This window comes from Dipodomys merriami, unplaced genomic scaffold (genome assembly GCF_024711535.1).
Source record: "Dipodomys merriami isolate MVZ:Mamm:240054 unplaced genomic scaffold, mDipMer1.0.p SCAF_68, whole genome shotgun sequence".
NCBI classification, from domain to species: Eukaryota; Metazoa; Chordata; class Mammalia; order Rodentia; family Heteromyidae; genus Dipodomys; species Dipodomys merriami.
Window position 1 is genome coordinate 5,997,423 of NW_027206268.1, and position 12,067 is coordinate 6,009,489.

Consider the following 12,067-nt stretch of genomic DNA (forward strand, 5'->3'; position numbering starts at 1 on the left):
GTTTGTACTTAGAGACAAAGACTGGCCAGGTTTGCTTCGAGAAGCATTTCAAACCAAGTTCACTCCTGGCCATGTGTCATATTTACTGAGCTCTAGAAATATTCTCTCCCCCGCCCCCCCTCTCCCGCCCTGCTTCGGTGGCAAACTCAAATGCACAGAACACATTCACCCCTGAGCGAAAAGCCTTCTGAAGAGGCTTCCGGGCAATGGCGGATCTGGGCGGCGAGGGAGGTAAGAAATAACACGCCAACTTACTTCCAGGGGGCCAGGCGGAGTCTCAAGGTGTCGGGGTGACATCGCTGCCCGTGGAAAAGCTTGTCTCCTGGTGTGTTGTGAACAGAAAGGGACCAGCTCTCTGTTCCCAGCTCCTCACACCACTGAAGCCTTCCACCAACTGATCTGGCAGATGAGTTCACCTGAGCTCCCCACAGCCAGCCGCTCCATCAGCCGGGTAACGAGGCCCTGCTGTGCGCAGAGCCTCTGGAGAACCTGATTGGGCCACAGGATCGTTTTTTGGGCGTTCCTAGAGAATGACCCGGCCTGGGGGGGGGTCTTTCCTGTTTGTATCCCCCCCCCCAGTGCATTCATTCTCAGGCTCTTGACTCAAGCAGCCTGGCTTGGCCTTCAGGACTTGTGGTTGCCTTTGTATTTGGACGTGTTTATTTTCTTCGATGGAAATCATCCAGAGCTTAGTGGAGAGGGGGTTAGTTAGGTTTGTTTCACATTTTGGATGAGAAACACATGTGGTCCCGCGTGCACTCGCTCCTCCCTCGGCTTCTGCCCCGGGTAAGACAGGCCCCAGGAATCTAAAAATGGAAGCTTGCCTTGCTTCCAGCCCTGGCTGGAAGCCGTCGACGTGGCCGTCAGGAATCATCGTACTCTCTGATGCCAGTCCTCAAAGTTTGCTTCTGGCCAAAGCCTAAAAAAACACCCTGACCGCCCCCCCCCCCCCCAACGTCGCAGATGATTAAAACAAGTGCATTTTCAAACCGCCTGTCCAGTTCTGTGTGTGCTTTCTGGTTATCTCTATAAACCTGAAAAGCGGCTTCTGTGACAGAGATCGACTTTTATTAGAGATTATGTGATCCGTCAGGCTGGCGGGTTAGTCTCAATATTCCGGGTAAAGTAATGGCTCGGGCACCTAATGACTTTCGGAAAATATTGGGAAAATCTCTAGCTGATCTGGGAGTAGGAAGGACGGACACAGGACTCTCACGGAGAAGCAGCTCTGGGTTGTGTTAATTCCTCGAAAGCCACACAAAGTAGTGTGTGTACAAGAGATGATCAAAACAAATCAAGTGATCATCATCAGATTAGTAATGGCTGGAAGCGGGGGGGGGGGCTTTTGGGGATGACCGGCACCCCCTCCCACCCACGGAAGTATCCGTAAGGAGTGGAAGAAGAGGTTCAACTGACTCGGGGTGTTGGGGGGCCCGGGGGCTGTCTTCAAAGCTGGATTCTCTTTTGTCTTCTAGTCGGCACCTGGCAGGATCCGTTCCATGCTGCGCCGTCTCCCACCTCTCTGTCTGTCACCGATCTAGCTAGTTTTCTTTCTAGTTTTTTTCCCTTTGAAATTAGCTTTTGGATTACGCGTTCCCTGAGACCTCTGAGGTAAGCAATAAAGATCTATGCTGGCAGTGGTGAGCAGACGGAAGGGGATGTGTTGGCATAGTATGTGGGCACGAAGGCAGCCCACCTTCCCATCTTCCCTGCTGCCTGGAAGTTTCCACACCACGGAGAGAGAGTCCGGTGACCTGCCTTCATGTGTCCTTGTTCCTTGGGGCCAGGGAAGGCGGGAACATCTTCATGGATAAGACGTCCCGTGGCGTGAGAACGTTGGGACTTGGCCTGCTACTCGGCTTTGGAAAGTTTTTCTTTTGTTGGGCTGAGTTCCCCTTGCTGGGAAGATATTTACCGAGTTTCTAATTGCTTCAGCTCTCCTCTTGGTACTGGCAAAGCCTGGAGAACTTGGCAGTCTATTTGCGTTTCTGTCCAGTGATCCTAATTCTACTCCTTCAGCCCTAGTGCTTGGCTTCAGAAGTGCAGAATGAATGAATGGGAGATGTCAGGGCTTTGGGGGGGGGTCCCTCTGAGAAGCCATTGTGTGTAGACCCACAAGATGTACTCTGAGGGTGTGCATGTAATGAGGGTCCCAAGATGGTGAATGATCTCAAGACGTACTCATCCACAAAGCGCTCCTTCCATTCTTGCTCACCATATTGCTGGTGTGAGACTATCCACAATACGAACAACTCATTTTTAGGCAAGTTGAAAAGACGTTTTGTAGACGTTAGCCTTGTGTCATTGAACCAGAGCTCAAAGACGTTGATCACCGCCCTGAGCGGAGTTCAGGGAATTGTGTTTGATGCCATCCCCTCAGACTTCAGGAAAGTGGGATCTGAGAAATGACCACATGAGCTGTGGGTTTCTATATCTTCTTTAAAATGATCATTGGATGATTTGAACAATTAAGACACCACATTTCCCAGCGTGGTGCCCAAAGCCCCTTAGATAAGGATGTCTGTGATAATTACTCCTAAAATTTTAATTACCCCCCCCCCCCCCAGTTTGCTCATTGCTGTAAGTAAAAGTGACTTCCTTTCACGCTCATATAATTGTGCTGTCTAACTCATGTGTCCCTTTTGACTCTGGCTACCAGGAAGAAAGCTCAGAGCTGTATTTATTTGCCAACTGATTGCAACAAACAGCTGCCTAATTTTGCAGAAACACTTGATACCAGAGCACTTGACCATTTATCTTCCACTAAGAACTCCCAGCGATACGCGTGGCTTGTATTGGGCATTGTCTCAAGTCCAATCTGGAAACAGGCAAGGATGAAATAATAAACACAGAGCAATTTAGACCCAGCAAGCTCCATCTTTGGCAATAAAAAATGGCAATACCTAGACTTCGGTTTCTATCACATGCCTGTTAGGCAGAGGGCCCAAATCTGGACTTGTGCTCAGGAGAAAGTCTGTGGTTGGGTGAATCTATCAGGAACACTTGGATCTTTCTGCTAGGAAGGTTTTGTGTGTGTGTGTGTGTGTGTGTGTGTGTGTGTGTGTGTGTGTGTGTGTGTGTAGCCATTACCCTGAGTAATGGCTCCTTACTTTGCACAAAATCCACTTAAGATATCAGATTAGCTAGGCACTGATGCCTAGAGCCTGTCATCCTAGCTATTCAGGAGGCTGAGATCTGAGGATGGTGGTTCAAAGCCAGCGTAGTCAGGAAAGCCTATGAGACTATTATCTCCAATGAATGACCAAAAAGCTAGAAGTGGAGCTGTGGTTCAAGTGGTAGAGAGCTAGCCTTAAGCAAAGAAAGAAAGAAAGAAAGAAAAGCAAGCAAGCTCAGAAACAGTACTCAGACTATGATTTCACACCCTAGGCTTGAGATACAAGCATAATAACAACAACAACAACAATAATAATAATAATAAAAATCAAGTTAAAAAGGATCATAAGAGACCAAGGTAAAGATAAACTAGCAGGTTACATATTTTCCTGCGTACTGCAACCTTTCAAGTGTTGGTAGAACAAGATCTTGTTCAAATAGATCTGGAAATAGACCATTTTTCACACATAGAAATGAAGGGTTTTTTTTGGCAACTGTGCGAGTGTATCTTGATTTCAACCTCACCAGAAGACTAAAAAAAAAAAAGTTAAGTTGAATACTGCTCTACCTTCCTGGAAGATCAACAGCTGATTCACAGCATAAACATCACGAAGATCATTTTACAACAGTAGATTAAGTATTGAACGGGGTGCCAGGCCAGGCAGTGGAGGAAATCTAAGTTTTACCTTCATTGTTTCCTTTAAGAACACCATTATTGTTTGATTTCATTTCTTTCTTTTTTTTTTTTTTTTTGCCAGTCATGGGGCCTGAACTCTGGGCCTGGGCGCTGTCCCTCAGCTCTTCAGCTCAAGGCTAGCGCTGTACCACTTGAGCCACAGCGCCACTTTCGGCTTTTTCTTTTTATGTGGTGCTCAGGAATCGAACCCAGGACCTCATGCTTGCAAGGCAAGTGCTCTACCGCTGAGCCACCTTCCCAGCCCCTTCCTTCCATTTCTGTAACGATTGCAACTTCCCCTTTTCACAACATGGTGACGTGCTAACAGAACAGATTTCGTGTGAAGTAGTTGGGGTGAGCAGAGGCCTGTGGTGTAGAATCAGTAGCACTGTGATAAGTACTCAGAAGTACTCAGAAGTACATAAGCAATTGGTGGGCTTGATTAGCTTTGCTTACTGAAATGATGCACATGGCAGTCCTAGGAAAGCCAATATCCAGTCTAGGAGCAAGGGGCCAGGGCAGGCTCCTGGAAAACCCCTCCTACTACGCAGGGCACAGCTGTCCAGTGCCCTCTGGGTGCAATCTCACCCCAGCATGCAGATCTACCACCTCCCAGCGTCTTGCTTTAAATCTGTGTGCCACGGCTCCCTGCTGGCTGAGTCTTTCTATAAATGAATGAGATGGTCTCTGAAAGGCATTCTACCAGCACTTGGTCACTGTGCAACTTCAAAATGCATGTCCATTTTTTTTTTCTGATCCTGGGGCTTGAACTTTGGGCCTAGGCACTGTCCTTGAGCCTCTTTGTGCTCAAGGCTGGTGCTCTACCCCTTGAGCCACAGCACCACTTCTGGCTTTTTCTGAGTAGTTTATTGGAGGTAAGGGTCTCCCGGGCTGGTTGGGCACCAGTGTCTCAAGACTGTCATCGTAGCTACTCAGGAGGCTGAGATCTGAGGATCTGGGTTCAAAGCCAGCCTGGGCAGGAAAGTCTGTGAGACTCTGATCTCCAATGAACCACCAGAAAACCGGAAGTGGTGCTGTGGCTCAAGTGGTAGAGCGCTCGCCTTGAGCTGAAGAGCTGAGGGACAGCGCCCAGGCCCAGAGTTCAAGCCCCATAACTGCCAGAGAGAGAGAGAGAGAGAGAGACAGAGAGAGACAGAGAGAGAGACAGAGAGAGAGAGAGAGAGAGAGAGAGAGAATATCTCATGGACTTTCCTGCTTGTGCTGGCTTCATGATCCTCAGATCTCATCCTCCTGAGTAGCTAGGATGACAGGTGTTAGCCACCAGCGCCTAGCTGCGTGCCCACTTTCATTACTATTTGTTAACCTAGACTCAAAGCATCACCAACCGACACACAGAAACCCGGGAAGACACAGCTCATCCCCAGCAGAGATGATCACCGTTCAACTGTATCAGTTAGCACGGGGCGAGAGGAAAGGGCCCTGGAACCCAGGAGAGGCAGGGAGGCAGGCGGCCGGAGGGCAGCAGCCTCGGCACGGCTCAGCTCCAGTGACTCCTCCAGGGAGAGGAAGACGCGCCCAGCAGGGCAGCAATCCCAGGGCAAATGCTGGCCGCTCCCCAGCCAACCTGGGAATCCAGACAGCCGGCAGGACTTTCCTCCTCTCAACTGCTTGCTCCCCCTCAGAGGACCCGGGACACAGCACCCAACTACACACCCACGTGGCTGGACTTGCTCTTCTCACGTGGCAAGGCGCACGTGCGAAGATTGTGAACAGCAGTGTGTGGGGAGATGGGCGTGCCCGGGAGAGGCTACTGCTTACACTGAATTATACAGGAATGACATTAATATAGTACATATTCATTATAGTCATTACACAATATCAGTTATCTATGAATGGCATCCACATATTATATATTAATTATATTCATCACACAATATATTAAAATTATATATTATAATTATATTTATTATATGTTAATATTATTTTTATATACGTTACACACATTTATTGTATATAACGCATTAATTATACATAACTATGATGATTACATTTATTATTATTATTATTATACCTCTCCCAGGAGGCCCACGCGAGGCTGATTTTATATAAACGATTCCCACTCACTATTTAAGAAAGACTCCATGTCCAGGACAGACAGACAGACACACACCCACATCCACACACCCAGCTCCTGAGCCACAGGCAGCACTGACCTGTCAGGCCGGCGGCCTCTGCGGACAGGAAGGCACTCCAGGACAGAAGGAAAAACAGCCCTGTCTCCAGCATCGGGAACTCGCACAGCTTGGTGAATTTGGTCAAGTGACGGGACAGGTTAAGGAAAAGGACAGCCGTTCCCCCCGGTGGCTGGGAACCCCTGGTCTGGTGATGGTGTTCAGACCTGACCCGGCCCCTCCCTGAAGATGCTCTACAGGGGGCTGACGGAACCATGACTCTACGGCGGGAGTCACAGCCCTGCCCCGCTTTGATACAAAGGGATCTACTGGGAGTCTAAGGCAGCAGGGTGGAGGCCTGGCCCTGCCCTGGGGCCACGCCCCTCCACAGCCTTGCACACGCCCCGGGGCAAACGGCCAAGGAGTGTGTGACTTCTGAATGGAAGAGGGTGCTGCCCATGTGCAGGGCGTGAGGGGCCCAGGCCGTGGGTACCTCCTCCCCCCTTTAGCCAAGGAGATGGGCTAGGGGAGGCACTCACGTGCAGCAGTGGGAGCTGCCCAGGGCGTCTTATCGTGGAGATGGCAGAGAAGGCTGCTAATTCTGTGTACGACGGTGGTTCATCCTGGCCAGAATGACCCTGGAGGCCGGGCACCAGTGGTGCCCGCCTGTCATCCTAGCTACTCAGGAGGCTGAGATCTGAGGATCAGGGGTTCAAAGCCAGCCCGGGCAGGAAAGTCCGGGAGACTCTTATTTCCAATAAACCACTCAGAAAACCAGAAGTGGCGCTGTAGCTCAAGTGGTAGAGCGCCAGCCTTGAGCTGGAGCACTGAGGGACAGCGCCTGGGCCCTGAGTTCAAAGCCTAAGACCATCAAAAAAAAAAAACAACCCAAAATGACCCTTGAGCAGAGTGTGTGTTTCAGTTACAACAGAGCTTTGCCCTGCGCCTCTGTGCTTTTATCTCCCTGGAGTCTTGCATGTGGCCGGGGCACTCGCCTCTCTACTCCAGCACTTCACTCAGAGCTGCCTTCCTGACATCGTCCCCACCCAAGGCAGGGCCCACGTTTTACTCATCCTGACTCTTTGTAGGCCCTGAGCCCATCAGCTGCTCCCCACTGCCCAGATCTCTGCATCTACTCTCATGGAACACCCTCCTGGGCACATGCCTTCCTCCTGCCTCCTCTAGGACTTTGGCCCTTGGTCTTTAGATCATTCAGTGCCAGTACTGGGGCTTGAACTCAGGGCTTGGCTTTATTTGTTCATGGCTGGCATTCTACCACTCGAGCCCTTTCTCGGCTCTCAGCTTCATTGGAACGAGAGTCTCACAGATTTTTCCTGCCCAGGCTGGCTTTGAACCGTGATCCTCAGATCTCAGCCTCTTGAGTAGCTAGGATGACAGGCGTGAGCCACCAGTGCCCTGGCTCTGTGTTCTCTACTTATCCCTCCCACTTGGCCCTGGCCTTCTTGTTTCCTCCTCTATACTGACTTGTGCTGGTCCCAGTCAGCTTCTGCAGGTGAAGATCAACTTCTTCCCTCGGCTCAGCTCCTGGCTACTCTCCAAAGTCCCAGCAAGAAGAAGGAATCCACGTCAGGGAAACGTGTGTCCTGTGCAGCATTGCACAGTGGCTCTCAGTGCTTTTTAAAACCCATGGTGACCACTGGGTTGGCCTATCTGGTGAGCTGGCCATCAACACAGTTATAACACACGACCGAGAAGACTAGTTCAGCATCCTCAGCCAGTCCTGCCCCGTCCTCGACTCTGGGTCTTCAGATACTTCATCTTCATGTTCCTAGGGGGCAATCTCCTGGAGACCAGACACCATCCATGGTGCTGGAATTGATCTTGGACAAGAACCTGACTTCTGCCACTAATACCAACCAACACTGCCAGGGCCCACCTGGAAGCAGGTAACCCCACTATTGTTACCTCAAGTTCGAATCGACCTCACCATTTGCTAGAGGTCGTTTGTTATCAGAAGCATCCGATGGCCACCGGCTGCTCCCGACAGCATCCAGGGGCGTAGACAAAGGATATCAATGCTGTGACAACTGCATAGGCTGAGCCCATGGCAAAAGAGCCGGCGAAGATCCCCAGGAAACTCCCGACGGACTGGAAGAATGCTGCGGTGTCAAAGGCGTTTGGGTTCTCCTTGGGACTGTAGATGGATATGGAACTGTGAAGAGATGAAAGGGTCAGTCAGTGACTTCCACCCTCTGTTTCTGGACAGGCTGGATGTCAAGGGGAGGAGGAGCTGAGTGGGGGGAAAAGGAAGTAAAGGAGAAGGTAAAAGCAGAACACTTTTCCTGGCCTTCAGTCGAATCCCTTGGCATCCATACATCCCTGCCAGTCAGTAAACATTTTTATATTGGAAGGGTCGTAAAGAAATATTGTTTCTGAGCAAACCAGGCATTAAAATGTGGTAGGTGTATAAGGAATCTGCTGAGAAGATAGATAACTGTGAATTATTTAGTGGCCATATGTCTTCCGTGCTGTTATATATTCCAAATGTTCCTGATAAAAAGTGCACTTTTATGGCCCATGCACAAATGGGGTGATACAAATCACAGCGCACACAAAATATTCTGCCGTGATCTTGTCATGAGCCACAAAGCATTGCTTCTCCCCAGCGAAACCTTCCAGAAACGCAGCCCTTGTCGTCTTCAAGACATCACAATATTAACCCCCGGAGAGAGACAAAACTCGTATTTTCCCATGGATACAAATGGCAGCGGCTGGAAAGGTCATCTTTTATACCCCAGTGTGGTCGCTGCCCTCAGACTGATTTTCATAGAGAAAAATCTATCCACCAATAGGCAATCTGTTTACTTAAGTGTTTTGGAGAACATTGCATTTCCTTTTTTTTTTTTAAACTAAAGACTCAAATCCTAGTAAGGCAATGTGAGGATAGTATGGGTCCTATTTTAGGAAATCTTGTAGCATTCAAATGACAGATGTACTAGGATTGGTAGGTTTAAGGGGACCAAGGAGGGGAGCACTTAGGTTTGTTTTGTTTCATTACAGTTTTTATTTTAACCTGAAATCAGGAAAAATAAAAAAAAATTATGACATTTACCCAAGATTATAAACCAGAATACAGTAAAGCCACCAGTACAACCATGTTTATTGCAGCACCATTCACCAGCCCAAATGCCCCTCAATGGACGTATAGATTAAGAAAATGTGACACACACACACACACAAACACAATGGAATTTTACTCATTTGTTAGAAAGAATGATGTTGTCCTGTTTGTAAAGAAATGGAAAGACCTGGAAAAAATTATGTCAAGTAAGTCAGGTCCAGAGAGACAAAGGATGCACATTGTCCCTTATATGGGGAAGCTGGATCTGGCTTATAAATTTATAAATAAATACATTGGGGGTGCATGCAAATGTTTACAGATGTATAAACTGGAATATGGTAGATTCGAGGGAGAATTCAAATACTGTAAGTCTCGAGAAACGCACAAAGTTCAGCCAAATAAAACACCAGGAAGCGGGTACTTGAAAGGGGTTGGTGGGGTCAAGGGGCAAGGGGCGGATGGACAGAGAGGAGAAGAGGAGGGAGTGCAGACAAGAACCCAGTGTCTATCCTTCAAGATTAGGAGCAATGAGCGTGGGAAGGAGTGGCATTGGCCAGTGTAGACTGTGTTCATAAATGGCTTTTTTACATGGCATCTCCTTCATTCTACTACTCAAAGATAATAATAATAATAATGATAATAATAATAATCCAATTTGGGAGTAGATTGTGGAAAGGGTCTGTGGTAGGGGAGAAGAGAGCCAAAGTATCCTGGACACACGGAGAGAGATTAGAGGGGATTTTACAGAGACCTACCCGATCTCCTCGAATGATTAGAGCCTGCTAACGCTCTGCCCTGACTTTTTGCAGCAGAGACCAGGTAAGTGCTAGCAGAAGAGTGTGTGTGTGTGTGTGTGTGTGTGTGTGTGTGTGTGTGTGTGTGTGTGGCGCATATTCCAGCTCTCCTGCAAGGAAGATGTGGGGTGGAAAGAAGGATGTGTTGAACGGTCCCAGTCATTCCCTGGATCTCTTTAAACTCCTAAAGTAGGCCAAGCACTGCTGCTTTGATCCTGTAATTGGATAAGGGAGATGAATGTGGATCTTGAATAGAGGCCTGAGAGCGCGTAAGAAAGGGTCTGCCTTTGAAGTGTTTCTCTTTCTGTAAAGTGTTATGCTTCCAGGATGAAAAGGGGGGGGAGGGAAGCAAACCCCATTTGGGCCCTTTGTATCTGCAGTGCAGGGGTGTGTGTGTGTGGGGGGAGGTGTTTAGTACCCTCGGGCACTAGAAACCTCGCATCCAAGACTGGGAAGTTTGATGCGTTCACCCCGGCACCCAGCAACTCCAGTCTTCATTTTATTAAAGGAGAAACAATGTGGGCAGGGGGAACGCGGTCTGTGTGGTTGTTCCTGTGGAACAAAGGCTTCTGCACGGGAATGTAGGTTTGCACATCACCGAGGCTCCTCCTGCCGGGCTTGGGGAATGCCACCCTTTGAATTAGCATGTCTCCATCTCCACCTCCACGCCCTCCCCTCCCTCTCCAGATCTCTGTCTGATTGTTCCTGGACCACCATTTGGCCATAACCTGTACCTTTAGTCATGCGCTGTTTCTCTCTAAAATCAACTCACTTTTATTCAAGGGTAAGAGCTTTTGATTACAAAGTGTCCAGGAGACCGTAGGTTTGACGTGTTATGGATTAATATCGTTCTTCTTTATGTGTGTGAGATTGTATAACTTGACAGAGAGTTTCCCTGCCTGTTATCTGACCTCTTCTGGGTAACCCCACCCACTGATACATATTTTTTCTTTTTCTTTTCTGTGTTTATGTGCATGCACATGTGTGTGCGTGCACGTGTACTGAGATTTGAACTCAGGGTCTTGTGCTCTTACTTGGCTTTTTTGCTCAAGGCCAGCATTCTACCACTTCAGCCACAGCTCCATGTTAGGCTTTTTGGTGTTTAATTGGGGATAAGGGTCTCACAGACCTTCCTGCCCGGGCTGGCTTTGAACCATGATCCTCAGATCTCAGGCTCCTGAATAGCTAGGATGACAGGCGTGAGCCAATTCAGCCCCACTGATTGTGTAGCCTGCTGTTGGGAAGATAGTATTGTCTTCTGGCCAATTCAGGGCTTTGTTCACCCAATGTCACACTTTTCTGGGGTGTTTGAACAGTAGGGAAATGCTTAAGACCTCCTGCTCTATGAAGTCTGTCCATAGAATTTCCGGTCCCATGTCTCCTCAGGATGTATTCACTGGGTGCCTGAATGAAGTGTTATTTGATTCCAATAACCTGTTACTAACCCCTGATGTATGCAGGGCATCCCAGGGAAGAGAAGCTGGGATGAAGCTGATGGTCCACTCCAGCCCCGTCTCTCACCTTGATAATGTCTATTCAAGAGCTCCAGGTCATTGTTAAAGCCATTTCAAGTCCTTGGACTTTAGTCCCTGGGTCAGCCCTCGTTGGACCCTCGGTGGCTGCAAATACTTGAGAGGGAGAGGGAGAGAAAAATCCATGCAGTGAGGGTTCTTTGGGGGACCCCAAAGCACAGACTGGAGAGGGTGGATCTATAACCCCGGGTTTACTTATTTATTTATTTTTAATGGCAATGGATAGTTGAGTGGATAAAACCAACATCTTTGAAAATGATAGGAGCAGAGAAATACCTAAGGGTATTTAAAAATTCATCTCATAAGGAAGAAATAAGTCCAGGCTATTGATTTGTTCTGTTCAGGAACAGATTGCTCAGCAGAAAATACCAAAAAAACCCACCAAAAACTAGTTTGATGACAGTATACTGCATCTGTCCTCAGAAATAAATGCGTGGAGCATCTTTTATTCAAGAGTTTAGGAATGGATGGAGCAGCCTGAATTGCTGTAATGAAAGCAACATTAATAAGGATCATTTCTGCAGGGTAACATCGATGTTTCACCAACATCGAGAGTCTAGCATTTCTCCACAGCCCAAGTGTTTGTACATAAGAAGTTCCTGAAAATAAAAAAAGTGGGCCCTGCATCCTGGAGAATCATTGGTGTAGAGAATGTAGAGTTGAGATCTGGATGCAAATTGTGTTGTTGGTACTTACAAACCTCTGTACCTTTATGTCTATTTATTTATTTATTTTTT

At 48.2% G+C, this 12,067-nt stretch overlaps 1 protein-coding gene across 2 annotated transcripts in view; it reads right to left on the bottom strand.

Moving 5' to 3' along the window:
* Slc9a9 (solute carrier family 9 member A9) overlaps window positions 1-12,067 on the bottom strand; it is a 279,904-nt gene that overhangs the window by 146,770 nt on the left and 121,067 nt on the right. For both annotated transcript variants that reach the window (XM_070005581.1, XM_070005580.1), the window contains 2 exons: window positions 7,957-8,095; window positions 5,965-6,070 (listed from right to left, as the gene is read on the bottom strand). In XM_070005581.1, coding sequence (XP_069861682.1) covers window positions 5,965-6,070; window positions 7,957-8,095 — 245 coding nt within the window. The remainder of the gene's footprint in view (window positions 1-5,964; window positions 6,071-7,956; window positions 8,096-12,067) is intronic.